The sequence below is a fragment of the Cydia strobilella genome, chromosome 3 (assembly GCF_947568885.1).
Source record: "Cydia strobilella chromosome 3, ilCydStro3.1, whole genome shotgun sequence".
Lineage (NCBI taxonomy): Eukaryota > Metazoa > Arthropoda > Insecta > Lepidoptera > Tortricidae > Cydia > Cydia strobilella.
The window spans coordinates 1,098,946-1,125,791 of NC_086043.1; the positions used below are offsets into that span (position 1 = coordinate 1,098,946).

Consider the following 26,846-nt stretch of genomic DNA (forward strand, 5'->3'; position numbering starts at 1 on the left):
AGAAACACATCATCTGTGAAAATTTCAACTGTCTAGCTATCACGGTTCATGAGATACAGCCAGGTGACAGACGGACGGACGGACAGCGGAGTCTTAGTAATAGGGTCCCTTTTTTACCCTTTGGGTACGGAACCCTAAAAAAGCTGTGACCTTAGTCCACAATTCTACATTAGGTAATTATAATGTAAAATAAATAAATAAATAACTTGATACCTATGTATAAATTTGTGTCCTTTTCAAGCAAAATGTTTGAAGGATGAAATAAAACGCTCTGACAGGTTTTTCGTATAAAACTACAAGCAATTTTCGCCCTATGGTAAGCGACAATGTGGTACCTTTTTCTTGAAAACGTCACATTTAGAAAAAAAAAATTGTAACAGGATTATTTTTTTTTGCAATAAACACAAAACACGCTATATCGGATCAAACCTAGAACCTTCAGCATCTTAAGGTGCCATTACTAGTATTACTACCCTAGGGTACGAGGTTGTCAAACTAGAAAAACATTACTTTGACTTTAGACAGACAGTTATCTAGCTTAGTGTAGATAAGACTTCATTAACCTTAGCATCCTTGTTTTACGTTATCAGATAATGTTACAGGTATATTAACATGAGACAAGCAGGTGTCCTGATATACTTAAATACCTTACGGCAGTTTACCTTAAAGGTGCCCACTGACTATCAGTCCGCCGGACGATATCGGCCTGTCAGTTAGAACAAAAATTTGACAGTTCCGAACAACTGACAGGCCGATATCGTCCGGCGGACTGATAGTCAGTGGGCCCCTTTAAAGCAATGTCATATGTGCTTGTATGTTGGAATACCTGGAATATACACTTTAAGGTATCGGAATACCCATGAGGCTGACATGTTCACCTCCTAGTGTCCAAAGCCTCAATAAAAACCACCTCCCACCTCGGTCTCTTTAAAACAAGAGTGAATAGGCTGTTACTGAACCGGTGAGCTCCATCTTAGGCCCTGTCTTCACTTTCCATCAGGTGTGACTAGGGCCAATCGCCGATCAGTTTATAATAATAATAAAAAAAAGAGATAAAAAAAAGGTATCGAAAAAATTGGATATTTTATTTATTTGAAAAGCAAACAGAATTAGAGATATTAGTTTATTATTGTGTTTGGAATAGTTCGAATGATATTGTTAGTATTTTTTGGGTTATTTTGAGTATTTAGGTAAAAAAAAAAAAACTGTATAGATGTCATATATTAAAGGAAAGGTGACGAAGCCCTCCACTGGAGGGCTTTGTCACTTTTTCTTTAATATATGACATCTATTACAGTTTTTAATTTATATATAGTAGTGTGACTACTTTAAAAAACACAAATCAAAATATTTAATAAAATAATTGTATTTGTTCTCAAACTTGTATGTAGGTAAAAGTTCAAATAAAAAAAAAATATAAATTTCTTGTTTAATTGTGTTAAAAACATGTAGCTCGTAGCAATAAAAATACGTACCTACCTCAAAATTTGCTTGTAGACGTTATTTTTTAATGTTTTAAATGTTGTAATGTTACTCTCTCACAACAAGTTGCTGAATTAAACTTATTCGTTTTTAAAATATCCTTTATGACTTAAACACAAAATATCATTATATCAGATCAGTCTAGGATAATAATTAAATTAAAATTTGACATTAAGTCTTCTTCTTCCTCGGTCCCTCATTGCAGTCATTGCTGAGGATCGCGACCATGTATGCTCCGTCTCCATAGTGTGCGGTCATAAGCCATATGGGTCACGCGCTGCATGTTGCCGCCATCCACCCCCTTCACACCATCATCATTGACATTAAGTAGGTAGTTCAATATGTTTTTTATATTTTATTGCGCGGCAGCCCGAATAGCCTCCTTCAGACGGTGGCAGAGCGCCTAGACGGCCCTTTCCAGCTTCACTGGGATAAGCTGCACAGGGCGTCTAACTGAATCGTTAGTTTTATGATATTAGTGTTAATTTTAGTTTTTATTGATTTGAATTTTAATGTTTTTTTTTTTTTTTTTTTCTAATTTTAATTATAATTTTATTGATGATTGTTGTTTGTGTAAATAGTTGTAATTATGGATCATGTATCTGAAATAAATGAATTTATTTATTATTTATTATTATTTTTATTTTATTTATATATATGTTTTGTTTTCTTTATTTAAAAGGTAGTAATACCTTGACCTAAAAGTCTTTACTATGAAAATGCGTCAGCGCCAAGCTTATCAAAACATTATTATCAGCAAACTCGCAACGGAACTAGCAAAACAGTGGCATATGACAGTTTTATGTCAGGGTTGGCGATTATTATGAAATATTTTGCTTAAACTTTATTATACTTAAGATTAATAAAATTTAAAGAGAACGAGAACTGTATTGACCCTCTTCCGATATAACTAGAAAATAAATGAACATGTCGATCTCAATATTAGAAGCGTTTCAATGTGTGTGTGTGCTGTGCTGTGCTACGAGCGGTCAGGTTGAGCTGGAGCGAGGCCAGAAGAGTCGCTGAAGATAGGAAGGCGTGGCGCAAGCTTGTGAAGGCCCTTTGCACCTCTGGGATGCCAAAGGACAACAACAAATTTTCGTTGTTAGAAAATAGTGTTTGAAAACAATGAAGAAAATATTTTTTGTACTTTAATTTGTCCGTAGTAGTAGTTTGTAGAGTTGTAAAAACCGTGACATTTATAACTGCTACAGATGTGCTGGCTCCGTTGCAGGGTATGATTATGAGTAACTTCCTAAGAGCAACAAAATCGACAAATTTGATAATAGTTTTCTCGCATAATGCAAATTTATATGAGTCACTAACATATTACGGAAATTGTGGAAAAAATTGACAAAATTAGCCGTTAGTAAAAAACACAATTGTTAAGCATGATAAGCAGAAAAGCACTCAAGTGACATTGACTGATAACTTTAATGGACAATGATACCCATTAACTAATGACCCGAACATAGTTACTACGGGTAACCATCTTTTAAGTTCGTTAGCATTTACTATTTAGTTTATGTAAGTTTTATTAGGCATGTATTCAGGCTCTGTAGTGATATAGACAAAATAATGCCTTTATAACGTCATCAATACATAACATAGTATAAAACAAAGTCGCTTTCCGCTATCTGTCTGTCCCTATGTATGCTTAGATCTTTAAAACTACACAACGGATTTTGATGCGTTTTTTTTAATAGATAGAGTAATTCAAGAGGCAGGTTTATATGTATAACTAGCGACCCGCCACGGCTTTGCACAGGTGCAATGCTGATACTAAATACTACACCCCGTGCGAAGCCGGGGCGGGTTGCTAGCTCAGGGTATAAAGCAAAAAAGGTAGATATTTGTGTACCTGGTTAAGATGTCACTAAATGTGCCATTTTCAACCAAAAGGGTCGTACTTACTTATTGTCGTTTGTCAATAAGGCGATATTTCCATATAGCTTCAATTCGAAATCAACCTTATCGACAAGCGACAATGTGGTACCTTTTGGTTGAAAACGTCACTAATTAAGATATAATGTGGTATAGGTACTGTAGGTTATTTTCTTGTAATAAAAGCATAATAAACACTGTGTAGATTTGTCAATGGTAATGGTAAGGAATTTCTCATGAAGTTGACTGAAAGTATCAGCTTTCTCCTGTTCTAAAGAACAATTTACAAATTCCTATTAGATACTGGTTACTAAAACAATTCAATTCATGTTTAGGGGGTGTATTTCAAGTAGAATCCATATAACATTCAATTTAACAATTCATCTATTCAGAATTACGGCCAATACACGGCAATTTCTTAATTCACATTAGCATAACAACCGGCAGCTTCGTGCAGCAGAGAATGTCAAGTAGCAATTGATTCCAAGGTATTTGTAACCGATTCATTCATTATCTTGCTATACATACTCGCATAATCACTCGACCAACCGTCAGTACGAATTATTAGCGTGGTAAAATATTGGAGTGATTCTAATAATCGCATTGTGACGTGAATCATCCATCGCAGAGGCGGCAACATCACTTTGTAAACTTTAAAGTTTAACTCATGCGGAAATAATTATCAAAAACTTTAACCTGACATAGTAACATCAAAAAACCCTACATAATGAGTCAAACTAGTCGATAAATTCTGCGGTAATTGCAACGCTTTTTAGAAAAAGGCGGAGTCGCTGTCGGTAGCTTGGGCGATGGCGGTCAAATAACGGCTGATGACAGCCACTCAATGTATGGCGGCCGTGCTTTCCTATTGGTTTCACCTCAGAACAAAAACGTAAATAATGCAAATAAATAGTACAAACTAGAAAACTTACCACATAACAGCAGCAATAGGCAATAATTTTCCAAGACCCCACAAGCACCATTCACTCACAACACAAAACACTCCACATTTACGCACGAATCCGCACGATTGACAATTTGACAATCTTGTTTAGAATGGATAGAACACTAGCGCCACGTGTTTGGAAATGCGTTACGCGCAACGACTTGAAGTTGCATCATGCAGTAGTGACAACCTGAGGGAATAAAAACCATAAACGTATAGAATTGTTGCCATTGTAAGAAAGACTACCCATTTTTATGTTTTATAAGTGTTAAGCAAATCTTGTCAGTAAAAAAAGGCGGCAAATTTAAAAAATATAGGCGCGAAGGGATATCGTCTCATAGAAAATTTGAATATTCGCATTTTTGTTTTATGTAAAGTGGATATTGATGCGATAAGTCACAGTCGTTTTGGAGCGGCACCCGATTGACACTTCGTTTAGTTTGTTTATGCCGGTTTGATCTGTTTCAGTTTGACAGATGTCAGATCAGATCTGATGTTTAATTTTGATTTCGATTTTAGGGATTGAAAAAATTTAAAACGTAAAATGTTGACCAGAAATTGTTTAAAAATTACCAGTGCCTCATCAAGAGCACTTTTATTTAGAAAGTATTTGCTTCACGAAAAACGTTTGCCCTCGCAATGCTCGTGCCAATGCAACTTTAGCAAAGCAAGGTTATGTTTTGATTATATTTCCTGTACTTTATTGATATTAAACGAGCCTGATTGCTGATTCTTGAAATTATTTACAGGTCTAATGATACTACAGTATTAACCGACGTTGCCAATACTACTAAAGATCTATGGGCTGCATCGGGGACTGGAGAAAAAGTAAATTCTGTAACATCACAAATATTGAGATCTTCAGATGAGTTACTGGAGAAAATGATAGCTGGGCTGTCGTCGGATATTCACCAGAAGAACAGAGTGTATAAAAATGATTTAGCTAGAGTGATCGGGAAAGTGAAAGAGTTGAATTTCTCAAGCAAAAGGCAGGGGCTGTTACTACTGCAGTGTTGTACGGAGTTGCTTCCTGATGAGTCGGCTGCGACGAGGATAGCACTAGCTGAGGAGGTGTGGGCTGCAATCAAGTAAAAACACTTTCTATTCTGACTTTTTTGTAGTTTGGTTTTGTTTTTTTATGAAACTAAAAGAATGGCACCATAAAATGTGTATGGGTGCAAAAATCATGACTATGTATATATTTAATTTATTTGTTTCTAGGGTTCTGTACCCAAAGTGTAAAAATGTGGTCCGGACCCTATTACTAAGACTGTCTGTCTGTCCGTCTGTCTGTAACCAGGCTGTATCTCATGAAGTGTATAGCTAGAAAGTTGAAATTTTCACAGATGATGTATTTCTGTTGCCGCTATAACAACAAATACTAAAAACAGAATGTAAGTGGGGCTCCCATACAACAAACATGATTTTTTTGACATTTTTTGGCTTATGGGATGGAACCCTTCGTGTGCGAGTCTTACTCGCACTTGGCCAGTTTTCATTCAGTGGAGGTATGAATTCTTGTTTAAAATAGTTTAAATGAATCAAGTGGAAAAAACGAGGGGAAGCGTTTGCCCAGCAGTGGGACACCCAAGTAGGGTAACGAATAATAAAATAAAAAATAAATCATTACACTTTAATTTGTTCGAATTTGTAACACGGCTGGTCAAAATTTCGATTTATTTTTGTTTTTGAAGAGATCAGGAGACCCTTCTCTCTGTATTACATAGAAAAAGTACAGTCTCCCCTGGTCTTCTAAAATGACAAAAAATGGTATGTCTGTGATTATCATTAAAATAATGGGCATAAATGACAAAGTTAAAATGAAAATGGCGGGTTTTAGTTAAGAACCGCCCAGAAAAAGTTTTTTTTTATTATCTATAATATATATTTTTTAAGGATGGGGTTTCGTTACTCAGTAACGATGTCACCCCCGTAAGTGAGATCTATAGTAATAATGTAATACTGCAGTATTACCTACACTACTCTCTCTTTCTCTCTCTCTTTCTCTTTTTAGCCTTTTTCTACCCTTTGGGTGTAGGCCTCCTTCATTTTGCGCCATTCGTCGCGGTTCTGTGCGACTTGGAGCCACTGTTTCCCCACAGTCTTCTTAATGTCGTCGTCCCAACGCATCTGGGGTCTACTTTGAGGACGCTCTACATTGTTTTAAAGTATAGATTGATGCACCTTTTATGCAACAAAATGTAACATAGGTCATGCTTATTCACTGCATCCAGTTTTTGGTGTAGTCAGTTATTTATTAAGTGGCATTTCTACTTTCATAATTTACCAAATGATTTATCCCTATTTGTATTTACAGGCCTCACACAAAGTTCACTGTCGAGCACTATAATGAGCTGCTCCGTGTATATATAGACAACAAAAAGAGTGTCAAAGCAAGTGCATTTATTGATTCCATGGCTCCTGTGATACCAAATAATACCACTTATGAATTAATACTGAGAGCACTTGGAGAGGTAAAGTACTCATCGTTTTTAGGGTTCCGTACCCAAAGGGTAAAAATGGGACCCTATTACTAAGACTTTGCTGTTTGTCTCTCTCTAGCTGTCTGTCTGTCTATGTGGAGAATGTCAATGAGAGTTAAATTGAGTCTTGTATTCTTATATGACATAGATCTTAATTAGAGATGCACCGGATATTCGGTAACTATCCGGTACCCGGCATAAACGGCCGGCTACCGGATAGTGAAATATTAACAGGCCGGATACCGGATAGTAACTGTTAGATTTCGGAGTAAACAAATTGGATTTAAGGAACAGTCACGGTCATAATCGTACTCGTTAATTATTTTAAAACAATTTAAATATTCCATTCACTTGCATGCGCACTCATTTCGAACCTAGAAATGAGTCCGCGCGAACGTTCGCTACGAAACAGGTCAAAAGTGTCATAAGTCAGCATCAAGCATCAGTAACGCCGGCCGAATATTCGGCCGATGATCAGGCTGAATATCCGGTATCCGGCCAAACAACTATCCATTGCATCTCTTAATCTTAATCATTTCAGGCAGGAGACATAAACCAGGCTACTGAAGTGTTAGCCAACATGAAGAACCAAGGTTTGCCGGCCACTGAGAGTGTTTTCAACTCACTTATATTGTGTGAGGGTAAAGCTGAGTAAGTTTATTATTATATTTATATTATTTTAGAATTATTAATATTTATTATTCCTACCAAATTAAATGTAAACTGCACTGCTTGACCTGACCGCCAAAGACATCTAAAAGACGCCTACAGTTTCAGTTGATTATCAATCATGCTTTATTAGTACATTTTACAACTAGTGTGAAAAGAATGTCTTTTTACCACTAGTACCGAGGTATCTTGCCACTCGCTTTCAGCTCGTGGCAAGATACCTCGGTACTAGTGGTAAAAAGACATTTCACACGTGTTGTAAACGACGTTTTTTAATACAAACGCAGCCACAAAAAGTACCACTTTTTGAGCAACTGTATTAAAAAATAATATTTACAATGTCGTGTTATGTATAATATCCATGGCGTTCAGACTGTCAACAAGGGTTGGAAAGGAGAGTGGTCAAATGATTACTGTTAATAAAAAATTAAAAAAAAAATTACATATAAGATTACTGTTATTACTTATGCTGTCAATGTAACGCCAATGATCTTGGCGCGTGAGTGACATTTTTTAATATAACATATATAGTTATATCGCGAAATAAGCTGAATGTCCAATAAGCTTTTAAACTTGGTCTGTATGCTTGATTGCCACCGACGTGGTATAAAAATAAATAAATAAAAAAGTTATAGTGTGACAGACTATAAATACAACTGTCCCATTGTATTTATTAACCTTTAGAATCTAAAGTATTTATTCATATTTTATTGTATTTATTAACCTTTAGAATCTAAAGGTTAATAAATACAATGGGACAGTTGTATTTGTAGTCTATCACACTATAACTTTAAAAGCTTATTGGACATTCAGCTTATTTCGCTATATCAACAAAATCAGGTTTTTTATTCATAACATTAATTTCTCCTCAGAAACTACGAAAACGTCAAAGAAATCCTAACAATGATGAAATCACTCAAATTCGAGCACACCATAGACACCCACACATATATAGCTCGAGCGTTAGCGTTCAACAAGAAAGGAGACCTTTTGCTGAAAGAGATGGAGGTGGCACGTCAGAATGGACATCAGTTTGAGGAGAGTCACGTTATGGAGATTGTGAAGAGTTTGGCTGCTGGGAAGATGTATAAATTGGTGCCTAAGGTATACATTTTAATACTTTGTAAAATTAAGTTTTACAGGAATGACAAAAAATATTTAGATCAGTACGGTTTCACTCACTATTGTTTTTAATCGCTTTTGGCGACATCTTTTGGATTCGTTGTTTGTTGTTGACGACTGCCCCACGCCCCCGCCCCCGCCCTATCAGCGCGCGCGCAACGAGCGACGGGGCGGGCGGCGCGGGCAGTGCACGGAGTACACTCGTACCTGAGGAAGGATTCCCGACGAATCCGAAACCTGTCGCCAAAAGCTTAATTAAAGTTTAAAATTCTTATACGAAATAATAAAAGGTAAATAAAACTATTTGTTTCCATTTTACCCTTTTCTTATAAAATCCGTTTTAAATAGGCTGAGGTTGAAAAAAATCTGGACTTGTTACCGTTTTTACGGCCCTCATAGCCAATAGTAATCCGAATGTTTTTTGTCCATGGATATTTGTTCCTATGTTATGGATGTTATATTTCCAGATTCTCCGCTACCTACCAGACACAACTTTAAAAACCCCATCAATATCTCCATACATGCAAAGCGTCTGCACATTATTAGTCTACCAGAATCATCCTTTAGTGGCCTTGGAGATTTACAAATGTCTTCCGCTGCCATCATTTGGGCCGAAGGACGACCAAGGATTGCACGGACGAAGCTTGGTTAGGGATTGTGTGAAAGCTGGAATTGTAAGTGGAAATATATTTTTCAGCGCCATCTAGTGAGCTCCTCGAGAGGAGTACGTAGATTAAAACCACAGACCACCTAATTTTCTTCTAGAAAATAAGGTAATCTGTGATTGAAACTTATTTATCAGCGCCACCTAGTGAGCTCTTTGACCTCGTAAGTCCGCGCGTATATGTACAAGTACAAATTCATTTCGAGTTTTAAACTTATAGAAATAAAATAAAAAGTTCCAAGCGCAAAAATTGGCCTGGGTCTTAGAGTCTAACCAAGCTAACTATGCATGACATTTGCAATGAGAAATATTGTGTCTGTAGAAAGTGTGTCTATATGATATGACGTTTTTAACAACACTCACTCTCACTTTGTTCTGTTCAAGGTCATTTTCACTTAAAAGTATAACATTTACTTTTTTTCGAAAATCCATCAACATTTGCGTTATTTCTACTGAGACTATCGATTTAAAAAGAAATAAAAATATGTCCCCAAAAAATGACAGTTTTGTAACGCATTTTCACATACATTTTGTATCGACCGTTATAAAACACCCAAAATTTGTATGGAAAACTGGGGACACTTTTTTTCTTTGTCTCATTCAATAGTACTCGTGATTCTAATAGCCCAAGTTGATGGTTTTTCGTAAAAAAGTAAATGGTACCATTTTTTCTGAGAACCCCCTCAAATATGTATTAGAACTTATTTACCAGCGCCATCTTGTGAGCTCTTCAGAGCAAAAAATTGAACGATGACTTTTTGGTAACGGCTAATCGCATGAAAAAATATTTGATATCTAACTTGTCGCAAATTTTATGGTCTACAATTCTTACCTACATGTAAATAACATGGGAGCTATAGAAATTTTGATATCCGCGAAAAACCGAATTTTATAACTTTTGACCTTGAATAACGCGTCATTACACGATATATGCGTCGAGTTTTAAGAGAACCTTTAATACGTCATAACGAAGGTGTATACGAATTTCCAGCTTATTATCTCTCGTTCCGAGGTGAAACCCTTAATTTAACTGGGCACATCTATGTATTGATATGTCTACGACGCTGACCAACTTTAATCATATTTCAGCCGTCAGGAGTGCTAAGTATAGTGACGGAACAGCTGATGTCATCCGGTCGAAATCCTATAGCGATACAAAACGCGGCTGAATGCGCCCTCCAACAGGGCAAGGTAAATATCGTTCACTTATCTCAGACGGTTTTTGACAATTTACGGTTGAAGGTTGGCTGATTGTACTTATAATAAGCTACCTCGTTTGCCTGATGAGCATACCGCGGATTTTTGGTGCGGGTATGATTTCAATTTCAAGTCTTTGTTTATTGTAGAATAGTTACCAAACTATAAATAAAAAATAGGTAGTAAGCTCTAAACGGGCTTAGAAATGTTCAAATAGTTTCTTTTTTTTACAGTTTCTACCTATTTGAGGCATTTTCTATGAAAAGGGACCTTATTGTCGATGGCGCTTACGCCGCACAGCGTCGCGCGGCATTGTATTTATATCGGAGCATCGTTTATAATGGCGTAAGCGCCATCGACAATAAGGTCCCTTTTTATAGAAAATACCACATTTTATGGCTAGTGTAGTGAGAAAACATTCCCAACAAAATTCCGGGGTATGCTGATGAATTTTCACTTCACTTTTTCACTCATACTCATTTATTAATAATATTGTTACATATTACACGTCAAAAATTTAATTAAATTACATTTAATTACATGAGATAAATTACATTATTTTAAAGTTTTGGGTAGTGTAGGTACAAATATGTCAATTAATTTTACAATTGTGAGCCTTATCATATTAATAACTTCACCGTGAATCACTTCCACTTTTAGCTGATTTTTACATCGTTGAAGTGTAGTTAGGAAACCAGTTTATTCATATACGTTTTGTAGTTGCTTATAATCTCAGAAAAAAAAATATTTTACTACAAATCTACCGCGTACATTATCCTACAAATCTTCGGACAAGAGTAGGGAATGTAGGGATGTAGATAAAGCATTTATCCCCTGAATGCCTTTTTATGAAGTGTTTACGAAAACTGCAAAGTCACATAGGTAACCTACACTTTTTAGGCTTCCGTACCCAAAGGGTAAAACCGGGATCCTATTACTAAGACTCCACTGTCCGTCTGTCTATCTGTCCGTCTGTCTGTCACCAGGCTGTATCTCATGAACCGTGATAGCTCCAGTTGAAATTTTCACAGCTGATGTATTTCTGTTGCCGCTATAACAACAAATACTAAAAACAGAATAAAATAAATATTTAAGTGGGGCTCCCATACAACAAACGTGATTTTCCTGCCGTTTTTGTGTAATGGTGCGGAACCCTTCGTGCGCGAGTCCGACTCGCAAATGGACGGTTTTTTTATATCACAGATACCTACTGAAAATTAAATGACAGATTACCAAGACCTGCCCAAACAAACAGTCATTTTAGTACCTCACATAATTCAGCCATAATAATATATTGAAAATTCTATTTTTTTCATTTTCATTTATTTCACATTCATGTCAGTCATGTTCATTACAGAAGATGTTAGTATATAGAATGTAGTTAGTACATGACACCCGGGTAGGGCGCATAATTAATGTTAGTACTTATGATGCAGTGTGGGGCAGTGCAGCAAAGACTACCATGTTAGAAATTGAAAGAGCGCAGCGTTCAGTCTTGAAAGTAATGTTCAAAAAACCTTTTCGTTTTCCAACTGCTGATCTCTTTGCTCAGGCTAAAGTTCTATCTGTTCGTCAACTGTTTATACACAAAATTTGCTTACAAACACATAAATCGTGTAAAGTATCAAAGGAGTATAATATATTATCACAAAAACGCGTCTTCAATTTACCCGTTCCAAGAGTAAATTCAGCTTTTGGCAAACGTTTTGGGGAACGCATCAGGGCGTCTACATACAATGCTATAAATAAACTATGTAACCTCAGGGATTGCACACAAATGGAAGCGAAAAAACTGCTTTTCAAACTGCTGCACTCACAAAATTATGCCGAGACAGAAGCCATATTTAACAAAATTTAGTTTCAATATTGTGTCTAGATTAAGCCTTAGTTTGTAGTTTTAATTGTAACAAAGTCTGATATTTAAATTATAATTGGTTCCCCGCGATACAGGCACTGCCTAGTGCGGAGACCCCTGGAATGTCTGTAACCTTTAGCTGAAAATAAATGATCTTTATTCTTATTCTTTATTCTTTATGATGTACCTAATTACCTACTTATACGTATATTATACCTATTCTAGTGCTTATACCAATTATTATATTCCCAAGGCATTACTGGCCATAGATCTCTTCGACCGTATGAAACAGCATGGTAAGGCGTTACGCCCTCACTACTTCTGGCCGATCTTGCTCCGAGCATCCAAAAATACCGGTGAAAAAGGTACGTTTTTAAAGTCAAAGATCTTTATTTATAGTTTACTAGAGATGCACTGGATATTTGAAATATCCATCCGGATATTTATCCGGTATCCGGTATCTTTTTTAATATCCGGCCGGATACCGGATACTACTATCCAGTATCTTTGCTTGATTTCGGAGAAAACAATTTTAAATTGGATTTAGGAAACAGTCACGGTCATAATCGTACTCGTTTATTATTTTAAAACAATTTTAACATCACTCACTTGCACGCGCATTCATATAGAACTTATAAATGAGTCCGCGCGAACGTTCACTACGAAACAGGTCAAAACCTGCACAATGCGCACCTGAAAAACCGAAATGTAGGTAAAGTTCCGCCCGCGGAATATTCGGCGGCCGGATACAGAATATTCGGCCGATGGTCAGTCCGAACATCCGGTATCCGGCCAAATTACTATCCGTTGCATCTCTATAATTTACCTCACTTATTTATTTGTAATTTACCATAATGCACATGCACGCTTATGGTATTTCTAATTTTGGCAGCAATATAATTTAATTTTATAACTGACTTCAAAATGTTGAATGGGTAGGGGTTTTTCAGAAAATTGATGATCTGATGATGAGAAATCGACGGAACTCTGTAAATATTGTAAGCACCTGTAAATATTCGAATATTTTTATAGTAAACTGTTATAACATATATTACGTTTAGGTATTTAGTTTTCTAATTTCCGTGATAAAAGCTATATAATAATTTGATGTTAAATCATTTCAGGCATAATGAACACCCTAACGAAAATGATCGAAATGGACGTCAAACCCGATTACGAAACAATTTCAAACTACACTCTACCCTACGTCAGTTTCACCTCCGCACAGAATCTGATGAAAAAGTTCCAAGATGCTGGAGTTTCAGTCACAACAGTATTAACCCCAATGATGGAGCATTTATTGAATACGGGGCAAGTTAGAGCTGCTAGTGAGATATGTAAGTGATTTTGAGATTTCAACCCTATTCAGAATCTCATTTCAACCCAACTCGCAATTTTTTTGTCACTACAAAACTACTTTTACATTATTTTTAAGTTTTACCCTAATTAGGCCCAGCGCAGGAGGGGCGCGACAGTATCTCGCCCGCGAGATAGACTACCAGTCTTTTTCTAACTGTATTAATTAAAGAGGGACGGATAGTCTATCTCGCGGGCGAGATACTGTCGCGCCAATTATGTGCTAGCCCGGCAGACCCAATGGTGTGGCTGAGGATGTGGATATTGTGGATTTTGGTCACAACTGTACTGTCGCCAAATTTCATTATTACGGGGTATAAATAAGTGATTTTAAGATTTTAACCCTTGTCTTAAGCGCAAACTCCTTGACATGTGCATTCTGCCCATCCTAACTTACGGTGCACAAACTTGGTCATTAACTGAGGCCCTAAAATCGAAACTCAAGGTTTGCCAGCGAGCTATGGAGCGTAGTATATTAGGTGTTCGTAGAACTGATCTAATCAGAAACACGGAACTACGCTCCAGAACTAGAGTTGCAGATGTAGGCGTCAAGACCGCTAAGCTTAAGTGGGACTGGGCGGGACATGTCTGTCGCATGCACCCGGAAAGGTGGGCCAAAATGGTCACTGAGTGGGACCCACGGAGCACCATAGACGGTGCAGGCCGGGGTTCAGGCAGACCAAAAAGGAGATGGCGGGACGACTTGGACGCATTCTACCCCAAATGGTGGGAAAATGCCGATGACAGGGTCGAGTGGAGAAAACGAGTAGAGGCCTTTGCCCAGCAGTGGGACACCAAAGTAGGCTAATAAAAAAAAAAAAACCTTACACATAATCTCATTTCAACCCCACTGAGAAATGTAACAGAATTTCATGGACTTATTTTTTGCGACTACAAATCTAGTTTGTCGTAAGTTAATAGAAGTTATTTTTAAGTTTTAAAATAATCAGAATCTGTTGAAAAAGTTTCAAGATGTTTCAAGAGGTAAACACCAAATTTTTGAAACTTTCTTATAATGTAAAATGGGGCATTTTCTATGAAAAGGGACCTTATTGTCGATGGCGCTTACGCCGCACAGCGTCGCGCGACATTGTATTTGTATTGGAGCATCATTTATAGTGGCGTAAGCGCCATCGACAATAAGGTCCCTTTTTATAGAAAATACCACAAATAATCCGTTATATTAAAAGAACACAACTAATTTTCCAGGTGAACTCTTCAAAGGCAAAGTAGACATGGAAATCATCCTCAAACCCCTCATAAAGGGCTACCTCATTAGTCTCGACCTCAAATCCTCACTCCACATCCTCGAAGATGGTATTCAGAAGGCCTCGGACAAGAGTAAGGACTGGACGGGCAGGTTCTTGTGTACCTTTATGAAGAAGAAGAACGATTTTGGTGATGTTTTCAAGTTTGTTAAGGTTAGTTTTGAAATTTTTAATAACTGCTATTTCCCCTTTTCTATTTAGTAGTGTAGTGTAGAGGATTGTGGCCTTTCGGCCCTGGGCACTGGAGGTTTTGATCACTTTTTCTTTCCTTCGCATATTACATTGATTGCGGGTTATAATTTATATAGTAATGTTTCTATTAAAGAAAAACATATTAAAATACTTTCTTAGAATATTTTCTGCAGTGTTAGGGTCGGCAACGCGCATGCGCCTTTGGAGTTGCAGGCGTCCATAGGCTACGATGACTGCTTACCAAAAGGCGGGCCGTATGCTTGTTTACCACCGACGTAGTATTATAAAAAAACAATAATTTAATTTCTTTTAGGAATAATCTAAGTCTTCCCTTTTTAGCACCGTCCTTTTATTTTTAGGAACTAAGAAAAACTCCCTTAAGGATATCCACTTCAGCTGCAGATTTCTGCCTCACTCACGTACCGGAATCTGTAAAAGAAGATACGGTCAACCAGTTTCGAGAAGCCATCATAGCTATCACGGATGAGAGGTTGATAGATGAGGGGGAGTTGTTTGCACACCAACTGCCGCATCCGGTAAGTTAACTTATCTAATCTTACTAATATCATAAACAATACGTGATTATATAAAAGAAGTCTACTAGTATAGATAAGCCATCACAGCTATCACTGATGAGAGGATGATGAGGGGGTATTGTTTGCACACCAGCTGCCGCATCCGGTAAGTTAACTTATCTAATCTTACTAATATCATAAACAATACGTGAATCTATAAAAGAAGTCTACTAGTACAGATAAGCCATCATAGCTATCACTGATGAGAGGATGATGAGGGGGAGTTGCTTGCACACCAGCTGCCGCATCCGGTAAGTTAACTTATCTAATGTTACTAATATCATAAACAATACGTGAATCTATAAAAGAAGTCTACTAGTATAGATAAGCCATCATAGATATCACTGATGAGAGGATGATGAGGGGGTATTGTTTGCACACCAGCTGCCGCATCCGGTAAGTTAACTTATCTAATGTTACTAATATCATAAACAATAAGTGAATCTAATATCAGCATAAACAATAAAAGAAGACTGTCAACTAGTATAGATAAGCCATCATAGCTGTCACTGATGAGAGGATGAATAGGGGGTATTATTTGCACACCAGCTGCCACATTCGGCTAGTTACCTTATCTTACTAATACCACAGATTATATAATAGTTCTTACGAACAGATACTTATCTCTCAAGGAAAACGCAAATACCTACCGTTTTGATACCTACACAAAAATACAATATAGTGACCTTCAGCGCGCCGCTCCCCTCACCGCGCGCGCCGGTACAACGCTAGGGTTGCCGACGCTTCTTTCAAATACTTAGGTGTCTTAGGTAGATATCTAGCTATAAATGTGTCGTAAAAACATTACCTACATCTTTAAAACAATTTAATAGTACCTACGTAGCTTGTAAAAATAATAACAGTAGGTGTAAGTAGAGTAAGTACTTATAATGAGAATGTCTACTTACTTTTCTTCATCCGTCGAAAGAGGAAAAAAACTATATTTATTTATTTATTTTGTTGTTTCTGCATCCATCCACACTGCAAGCTGTGTTATTTGTTCGTGACGAAGACATTTCTTTGGCATAGCGCGCGGTGACATGCGTGCGTGAGCGTGTGTGGCAACCAACTGGCTAGCTTGAGTCCCGCCGGCGGGAAGCGAGTCGTAGGTATAAATCCGAGCTCGCGCGGAGAGTTCCATAGGCCTGCTAATACCTGTCATAAACGATACTTGAATCTGTAAAAGAGGAGACGGTCAACCAGTTTCGAGAAGCCGTTTCAGTTTGTCAAAACAAAGATTCAATATAGGATTTAATGGCGAGACGCCTACAGGCCTCTGAGCTTATGTATTTTTTTCAGCATATAGCTAGCAATAATAAATATCCCATTTTCCGTACTTATTTTAATAAATATTTCCTATTTCAGAAACATATGAACGAAGAAGGCCTTAAAGCGCACCTAAACGAGTTGGAGGCTAAGGGTATGAACACACGCGGGGTTCTGAGGCGGTTACTTCAGCAGTATTGTAAAGAAGGAAATTTGACAGCCGCGAGGGAGATTATAGATAAATGTCAGAAAGAAGGGGTCAGTATGTGCATATTTTAACCTCCTGTATGTAATAAAAATATTTGTTTAAATTTGAATTTAAATAGCTGTCAATAGAGTTGAATATCATATCCGCCATATATGGCTTCGTATGCGGTAAAGGGTTGACTTATACAATCTGGAATCAAAAATAATGTTCCCCTTTTTTATTTAGAAATCGTTAGTATGCTCAGTCTTCCATCCTGCTCTTGCTTTAGGTAAACCCTAAATAAAAAAGCGTTCTTTTTACAAATAAATAAATAACATCATAATTTTGACATCGCTTTGTATTTCCCAATTTCCAGATATTTCTCTCAGCCGGCATGAAAGCCGGCATATTCGACCTACACGTTAAATCCGGCGAGCTGGAGCTAGCCGAGCTAGCCTTGGCCGACCTAAACAAGTCGTCACCCAACTTCACCTTGGACGAGTTCAAGGTCATCGACTTCGCGACCATGTGGGTGTGCAGGAAAGAGACGGAGAAGGCCTTTGCAGTGATTGAAGAGCAATCTAAAAAGAGGTAGGCAGTCAATTCATTGTTAATATTAATATCGTTTTTAAAAGTTTTAGGTCTATTCACCCTAACGGTGACAACCGGAAACTTAATACTTTCTGACCCGGAACAGGTAAAGTATGGTAATTATGGCCATCAAAACGAGATGTTTGAATTATCTCGCTTCGTTTTCTTTACTTTAGACAGTTAATTTAAATCTTCACGTAAAATCCGGCGAGCTGGAGCTAGCCGATCTAGCCTTGGCCGACTTAAACAAGTCGTCACCCAACTTCACCTTGGACGAGTTCAAGGTCATCGACTTCGCGGAGAAGGCCTTTGTAGTGATTGAAGAACAATCTAAAGAGAGGTAGGCATTCAATTCATTGTTAATATTAATATCGTTTTTAAGTTTTACTAGGTCTAGCCTAACGGTGACAATCAAAAGCCTAACACTTGTTCATAACCATAGAATAAGTAAAGTATGGTAAGTATGGCCAAGAAAACGAGATAAGGAATGTTTGAATTATCTCCGCCGCGAGGATCCTCCTCACGGAGCAACGACACGTGCCGCTGTCGAGTCGGGCGCCGGCCCGCAGTACACGGCGCCTCGACCAGTGAAGACGTGTCGTTGCTCCGTGAAGAGGGTCCTCGTAAATTGGGTCGAAACATGTCGAGCTATTCCACTTAATAATACGTGAGTGACCCGTTTTAAAATGAGTCTTACGGGAGTTTTGCAGCGCAAAATATGTTAAAATCTGATTTCAGACGTGTCATGGGCGGTCGTGGTATAGCAATGAACTGCTTTCGTCTCCTCGACGCTACAGCGACCCACGGAACCCTCGAAGACGTTAAACGCATGCTAGACTTACTGACAAGGCTACGATACTGCCAGCCGAGCAACGCCATGCTAGGACCCCTCGTCAGATGGCATCTTAATAAGTAAGTACAGATCTAGTGCAAAATTGTGGTAATTTCTATAAAAAGGGACCTTATTGTCGATGGCGCTTACGCCACCTCCCCTTTCATAGAAAGTGCCCCAATTCTTTTCTATCTTATTTTCACGGAAACGTACGAACGTGTGTTGCTATTTTTAGTCAGCCTCGGTACAAAAGGTACTGAAGTTGACTGAAGTAGCATGAAAAATACGAACGTTTCCGAGAAAATACGATGGCCGGTTCATCGTGCTACAGATGTGTAGCACGATGAACCGGCAATCCAGATTCGTGGTGAATTTTAGTTTTAAGATATCCTGTTTACTTTATTTATTTTTATTTATTTATACTTTATTGCACATAAAATAAGTACAAATGGTGGACTTAATGCCTTAAGGCATTCTCTACCAGTCAACCACTGGGCCAAAAAGAGACGTTTGTTGGTGCAGGCTTTGTACTGTATTTGAAAATAATTAAACGATATCACTACCTACTATTTACAAATTAAATACTAATTATAGTATACCTATTATATTTAAATCATAAACTTAAACATATACTTTGTATGATACACTTACATACATATCTACATACATACTTATACATGTACCTACTGTGAAACATTACTTACATCTTTCAGACAAATGCTTGCGCAGCATACGCTTGAACGTGAATTTACTTTGAGCTTTTCTGATATTGAGTGGAAGGTCGTTCCACAGGCGTGTCGCCTGAACAGTATAGGAGTTGGTCAGGAAACCAGTGCGATGAGGGGGAATGGAAAGCTTAAGGCTACGGGAGGGACGGAGAACACCACCAGGGCGAGCAGTAACAAATTTAAATTTGGATCTGAGATATTCTGGTGTATTGGGATCAAATAGAAGAGAGTAAAGTGTACCTAACAGTCTCTAAAGATCTTCGCTCACGAATAGGAAGCCAATTAAGCTGCTTACGATAAGCTGATACGTGGTCGTACTTCCGAAGACAAAATATAAACCTAATACAGTTGTTGAGCAGTCTGTCCAGTTTGTTAAGTGAAGTTTGAACTAGATTAGAGTAGCACACATCAGCATAATCGATAGTGGGAAGTACAAGAGCTTGAACGAGAAGGATCTTTGTGCTAATTGGCAAAAAGTTTTTGTACCTGTAAAGCGATCTCAGCGTGTACGTCACTCTGCGACATACATCAGACACCTGGGGTTCCCACGTAAGGCCACTGTCTATAATCAGACCCAGATTTTTCACTTTAGGTGATAGCGGTATCACGACATCCTCAAACCTGATAGGTGCTACACTATGTAAATCCATCAACGCCAGCATGCGTGGGCTCCCAAGTACGATCGCTTGACATTTGGTTGGGTTAACTACGATCCCAAAAGAACGTGACCATGCAGAAAGATGGCTTAAATTGCTATTCATGATAGAGACTGCATGATCCATGTCCTTAACGTTTGCTTGTGTATAAAGCTGCAGATAGTCAGCATATAGATGGTAGGAGCAGCTAATGTTAGGGGTGACCATATTGATAAAAATTGAAAAAAGAAGAGGCGAGAGAAACTTTACTATGAGGACCAAAATATTAACAAATATACAGATATAACATAATCTTTAAAACGATATACAATTACTAGCTGACTTTTGCAAAGATTTTACTACAACTTAAGGGGCCCACTGACTATCAGTCCGCCGGACGATATCGGCCCGTCAGTTGTTCGAAACTGTCAAATTTTTGTTCTAACTGGCAGGCCGATATCGTCCGGCGGACTGATAGTCAGTGGGCCCCTTTCCAGTAAAAATGCCAACATTTTAAATCATTCCCTTTTTCTAACTCCCATTTTTTTTTCACTAGACATTGACCAGGATATAGACCGTGATTACCTTTTGTATTATTTATGAGCTCCCGATTATATTATATTATTATTATTGCGGGTTATCTATGATGTAACTGCGCCGAAATATCGGGAGCTCATAAATAATTCACTAGACTTAGTGAAACTAACCGTGAATCATTCAAAACTCCCTTTTTTTTTCTCCACAGCAATGACCTACGCGAAGCCGTCAACGAATTCAGCCGCCTCGCCCATAAATACAACAAGACCCCTCTCAAACACGAATTGCTCTGCAAAATACTAGAAACCATTAGTGATGGTAGCGAAGATAGGTTCGTTGTGAACGCGAATAGTGGCGGATGGGCGAATAAACTCGCTCAAACCGTACTCGATGTGAACAAGAGGATACACGGAGCCAGTGATGTACAGGTACATAATACTTACTAGAATACCCCCAGATTAAAACACAAGCTATATACTATTCTCTCCCTTTCTCTCTTTCTTTCGCTCTCTGTCTCTCTCAATACTGCAAGATACTAGAAACTATAAGTAATGGTAGCGAAGATAGGTTCGTTGTGAACGCGAATAGTAGCGATGGGCGAATAAACTCGCTCACGCCGTACTCAATTTTAACAAGAGGATACACGGAGCTAGCGATGTACAGGTACATAATACTTACTAGAATACCCCCAAATTAAAACACAAGCTATATACTATTCTCTCCCTTTCTATCGCTCTCTCGCTCTCTCTCTCAATACTGCAAGACACTAGAAACTATAAGTGATGGTAGCGAAGATAGGTTCGTTGTGAACGCGAACAGAAGCGGATGGGCGAATAAACTCGCTCACACCGTACTCAATGTGAACAAGAGGATACACTGAGCCAGTGATGTACAGGTACACTTACTAGAATACCCCCAAATATCCAAGATCCACTTCTAACACAAGCTATCACACTCTCTCTTTCTTTCGCTCTCTCTCTCTGTCTCTCTTAAGACTGCAAGATACTAGAAACTTATAAGTGATGGTAGCGAAGATAGGTTCGTTGTGAACGCGAATAGTAGCGGATGGCCGAATAAACTCGCTCAAACCGTACTCAATGTGAACAAGAGGATACACGGAGCCAGCGATGTACAGGTACATAATACTTACTAGAATACCCCCAAATTAAAACACAAGCTATATACTATTCTCTCCCTTTCTTTCGCTCTCTCGCTCTCTCTCTCAATACTGCAAGACACTAGAAACTATAAGTGATAACATTACCATCCTCACCACTTAGATGGTTGGCAGTCCTCAACTGTGCGTTTCTCTAGAAACTTCCTGCCTCGCACAGCTAAACTGTGGATTGAACTGTCGCTTGCGGTATTTCCGGACCGATATGACCTTCAAACCTTCAAGAAAAGAGCGTATTCCCATCTTAAAGGCCGGCAACGCAATAACAACCCCTCTGGTGTTGCGGGTGTCCATGGGCGGCGGTAATCGCTTACCATCAGGTGATCCGTCTGCTCGTATGCCTCCTATTTCATAAAACAAAAAAAAAAAAAAGTGATGGTAGCGAAGATAGGTTCGTTGTGAACGCGAATAGTGGCGGATGGGCGAATAAACTCGCTCAAACCGTGCTCAATGTGAACAAGAGGATACACGGAGCCAGTGATGTACAGGTACACTTACTAGAATACCCCCAAATATCCAAGATCCACTTCTAACACAAGCTATCACACTCTCTTTCTTTCGCTCTCTCTCTCTCTCTCTCTCTCTGTCTCTCTTAAGACTGCAAGATATTAGAAACTTATAAGTGATGGTAGCGAAGATAGGTTCGTTGTGAACGCGAATAGTAGCGGATGGGCGAATAAACTCGCTCAAACCGTGCTCAATGTGAACAAGAGGATACACGGAGGTAGCGATGTACAGGTACATAATACTTACTAGAATACCCCCAAATTAAAACACAATCTATATACTATTCTCTCCCTTTCTTTCGCTCTCTCTCTCAATACTGCAAGACACTAGAAACTATAAGTAATGGTAGCGAAGATAGGTTCGTTGTGAACGCGAATAGTAGCGATGGGCGAATAAACTCGCTCAAACCGTACTCAATATGAACAAGAGCATACACGGAGCCAGTGATGTACAGGTACATAATACTTACTAGAATACCCCCAAATTAAAACACAATCTATATACTATTCTCTCTCTTTCTTTCGCTCTCTCTCTCTCAATACTGCAAGACACTAGAAACTATAAGTAATGGTAGCGAAGATAGGTTCGTTGTGAACGCGAATAGTAGCGATGGGCGAATAAACTCGCTCAAACCGTACTCAATGTGAACAAGAGCATACACGGAGCCAGTGATGTACAGGTACATAATACTTACTAGAATACCCCCAAATTAAAACACAAGCTATATACTATTCTCTCCCTTTCTTTCGCTCTCTCTCTCAATACTGCAAGACACTAGAAACTATAAGTGATGGTAGCGAAGATAGGTTCGTTGTGAACGCGAATAGTGGCGGGTGGGCAAATAAACTCGCTCAAACCGTACTCAATGTGAACAAGAGGATACACGGACTACACGGAGCTAGCGATGTACAGGTACATAATACTTACTAGAATACCCCCAAATATACAAGATCCGCTTCAAACTCAAGCCATATACTATTTTCTCTCTTTCTTTCGCTCTCTGTCTCTCTCAAGACTGCAAGATACTATAAGCTATAAGTGATGGTAGCGAAGATAGGTTCGTTGTGAACGTGAATAGTGGTGGGTGGGCGTATAAACGCGAAAAAAAAAGTGTTTAAAAATAACTGCTATCTATGTTTTGGTTCGATTTCTATTTATTTAAAAAACGTTACCTTACAATATCGAGTAACGTTTTTTAAATAAATAAAAATCGACAAAATTCGATCAAAATTGACACTTTTGCGCGCATGATCTTTCCCGTTCTTTTTTGCGAAATGTGACAGTGACAGCGGCAATACGATGGAATGGCCTTAACGTTTTTCTTATAATTCTCATTTCCAGCTAACACTAATCGGAGCGCTAGCCGATGTGAACTACAAGAAAACGCTTCGCAAAATGTTCCTAGATCCCAACGTGAAGTTTCATCCCGACGCTCTCCTGCGGCGCTGCGAACGATTCGCAGATGAGAAGAAAACTGCCGCCTTACATACTATCGCTGAGTGTGCGAAAGATACACGTAGAATCGACTTGGATGAAGTTCATGAGCTCATACTTAGTGTACATCGTAAGTATTTTCAAAACTAGCCACTTCCTAGATTTATCGACGAGATCTAGGTTTGCAAATGAGAAAGAAAGCCACCTTGCCTACCATTGCTGTGGTGGCTACCGTTCTTCTACCCACCAACGGAGTGGCAGCTGACGTTTACATAACACTTCAGTTTCTCGACGAAAGTCAAGTTTTTTCCCCACGCTTTGCCGCTGCGAGCGATTCGCAGATGAGAAGAAAACTGCCGCCTTACATACTATCGCTGAGTGTGCGAAAGAAACTCGTAGAATCGACTTGGATGAAGTTCATGAGCTCATACTAAGTGTACATCGTAAGTATTTTCAAAACTAGCCACTTCCTAGGTTTATCGACGAGATCTAGGTTTGCAAATGAGAAAGAAACTGCCACCTTGCTGTAGTGGCTACCGTTCTTCTACCCACCAACGGAGCGGCAGCTGACGTTTACATAACACTTCAGTTTCTCGACGAAAGTCAAGTTTTATCCCCACGCTTTGCCGCTGCGAGCGATTCGCAGATGAGAAGAAAACTGCTGCCTTACATACTATCGCTGAGTGTGCGAAAGATACTCGTAGAATCGACTTGGATGAAGTTCATGAGCTCATACTTAGTGTACATCGTAAGTATTTTCAAAACTAGTCACTTCCTAGGTTTATCGACGAGATCTAGGTTTGCAAATGAGAAAGAAAGCCACCTTGCCTACCATTGCTGTAGTGGCTACCGTTCTTCTACCCATCAACGGAGCGGCAGCTGATGTTGTTGTTGACTTAGCACTTAAGCTTCTCAAATTCATGCGCCATGACATGACCCAAAATATAGCGGGGCCTGTCGGAAATTAGTTACAAATGTTACAAGGTCATGTAGAAATAAGATTCCACTATCTTTTCGGGAAAAGAAAACTGTTTATTCCTAGTTTACATGATCTGTATTGAGACTTTAGACATGGGTCAAACACAATACTGTGTTCTTTTGTGAACTTGTGTGTTCGTCAGAACTGTACAGTTTTCTTTCCAGTGGACAATAGTTAACAGCTTGTGGGCATGTAGGTAATGATTTTATCATACTTATCCAAACCTAGCTACCTAGTACCTTTTCATGTGGATAACGGTGAAATCAGGTAATTAACTTTTATAGCCCTTAACTTTTGGGTATGTCTACAGGATAGACGTGAACACATTTTGTTTTTGACCCAAATGTAGCTTTAAATAACCCTTTTTTTACAAGCTCTTTTTTAACTTGCAATGTACGTATGTAAGTAAGTATGTATGTATAGGGGTCCAGGCAGGAGAAGTGAGGTAAACAGCGGTCAGTCTTATAATGAATATTTATTATAATAAATTGTCGCCTTATATAGTATTTCCATACTTTATTAAAATCAGAAAGGTAGGTATCCTAGAACTGTAGAATTTAATCTACCCTTTTACGTAAATCGCGCATCTAACGATAGCGACGGCATGTCTTCTATCCCGCTCTCGATCGCCGGATACATGAGGTGGGTAGTGGAAAATACAGCAATTCAGGATTACCCTTCCGCGGAGCATCTCACTATGTTGCTGTTGAGAGTAGCACGCCCTGTCTTCTATCTCGCTCCAACCGTTGAATAAATACAAGCGCGCCGCCTGCGCGCGCCTCAGTTGCGCCCGGCCGTCGATGCGAACGCATGTCCCATATATGTATGTAACTGTTTGTAAGGGTCAAATATTGCAAGTTAAAATTGACCCACTTCCCGGTTTCCGATGAAGTTGAAAATTTGTATAGTTACATATGTAAGTCGGGTGGCAATGCAATATTATGGTACCATCGAGCTGATCTATTCTGATGATGGAGACAGGAGGTGGTCATAGGAACTCTGTGATAAAACAACGCAACCTAATTGTGTTTGGGGTTTTTAGAATTGTCTCGATGAGTATTAGTTGCCTTTGGAAAGAAAAGTACAGTCAGCGATAAAAGCTTGAACCAAAAATGAAATTTTCGCCAAAAACTTATTTCAGAACGTCAAGACGACTGGCGATCAGCGCTCGCTCTGTGGGAGAAAATGCAGGAATCCGACGTGAGACCCTCACAGAAGTTCATAAGAAACCTCTACGCTCTGCTCAAAGCTAACAAAATAACAATTTCACCACAACTTTCTACATTACTTGACAGACAGGAGGCAGTCAGTAATGTTTAACGGACATTGAAATAAAGTTCAAAATTCAGTGCGTGAATATGAATTGTAGGCAGTGTAAAATTAACAAATGTGCTTAAGCTAATTTTTATTCGTGTTGCAATTGTAAGTCTTATGAGCAACAATTTAGGTTGTAAATTGCAGTGTCGCTGTATGTATTGTAAAATTTGTATAGTTCTTATTATTTTTAGTAGTGAACGTAGTGTTTGTACTGTAATGGACCGCGGGCCAGGAACAGATTTCTATGACCAATCGCCTCCCGGGCGAAAACTCGTATAGTGGTTAACGGCTATGTATGATGAACCCTCGTGAACGTCAGCTGCCGCTCCGTTGGTGGGTTGAGGAATGGCAGCAAATAAAATCTATAAAAAAAAATTAGTCATCGCCTCCCGCTTGATACTTTGTCAGATGATAGTTTAGATGCTATTGTTAATAAAACAAATCGTCAGCCGGTTGTATCGCGGTGGAAAGACCGTGTTACGCGTTTCGGTGGCTGCCATTCCTCAACCCACCAACGGAGCGGCAGCTGACGTTCACGAGGGTTCATCATACATAGCCGTTAACCGCTATACGAGTTTTCGCCCGGGGGGCGATGACTGACGAAATTTGCGCCTGGCTCGCGGTCTATAAGTCTAGTCTGTGATATAAAATATGACTTGTTGAAATAAAATTAAGTTATGTAATATTATATTCTCATTTAATCACCCTTACAAAATAACATTGTTATACTTGAATAGTTCATCGGAGCGGCCAAGTAGCTTACTAATATGTAAACATATCTATTTTAAAAACCTTGAAGTGTACCTACGTGTTTTGGCCGGCATGTCCAACTTATACAAATATGAACCAACTTTATTGCCAGAGGACATGTTATACATATCGTCGGGTTACAAGCAAAAGTCATTAAGTACCACCACAACTTTATTGCGATAGTGGACCGTATTATTATCCGGATAGGGTTGATTT

At 38.7% G+C, this 26,846-nt stretch overlaps 2 protein-coding genes across 2 annotated transcripts in view; one reads left to right on the plus strand and one right to left on the minus strand.

Moving 5' to 3' along the window:
* The window catches only part of LOC134755702 (ADP-ribosylation factor 6), a 105,702-nt gene extending 101,245 nt beyond the window's left edge, over nucleotides 1–4,457 (minus strand). Inside the window, exon 1 of the mRNA XM_063692250.1 lies at nucleotides 4,299–4,457. The gene's annotated coding sequence lies outside the window, so the exon portion shown is untranslated. The remainder of the gene's footprint in view (nucleotides 1–4,298) is intronic.
* A 325-nt stretch (nucleotides 4,458–4,782) lies between these two features.
* On the plus strand, nucleotides 4,783–26,342 carry LOC134755598 (leucine-rich PPR motif-containing protein, mitochondrial). Its single transcript, XM_063692079.1, has 17 exons — nucleotides 4,783–4,984; nucleotides 5,062–5,400; nucleotides 6,630–6,786; nucleotides 7,337–7,446; nucleotides 8,337–8,568; nucleotides 9,054–9,260; nucleotides 10,340–10,441; nucleotides 12,556–12,667; nucleotides 13,427–13,639; nucleotides 14,868–15,079; nucleotides 15,478–15,654; nucleotides 17,059–17,217; nucleotides 17,523–17,737; nucleotides 18,476–18,649; nucleotides 20,678–20,897; nucleotides 23,492–23,714; nucleotides 25,705–26,342. The coding sequence occupies exons 1-17, from the start codon at nucleotides 4,857–4,859 to the stop codon at nucleotides 25,881–25,883; spliced, it is 3,159 nt and encodes a 1,052-aa protein (XP_063548149.1). The 5' UTR covers nucleotides 4,783–4,856; the 3' UTR covers nucleotides 25,884–26,342.
* Nucleotides 26,343–26,846: the final 504 nt, after the last annotated feature.

What these genes read in the sequence shown, in the direction of transcription:
- LOC134755598 (XM_063692079.1), top strand. Translation starts at nt 4,857, where the DNA reads ATGTTGACCAGAAATTGTTTAAAAATTACCAGTGCCTCATCAAGAGCA. An exon ending in TACTGAGAGCACTTGGAGAG is followed by an intron (nt 6,787 to 7,336) that starts GTAAAGTACTCA and finishes TAATCATTTCAG; the next exon opens with GCAGGAGACATAAACCAGGC. An exon ending in TAGAGCTGCTAGTGAGATAT is followed by an intron (nt 13,640 to 14,867) that starts GTAAGTGATTTT and finishes CTAATTTTCCAG; the next exon opens with GTGAACTCTTCAAAGGCAAA.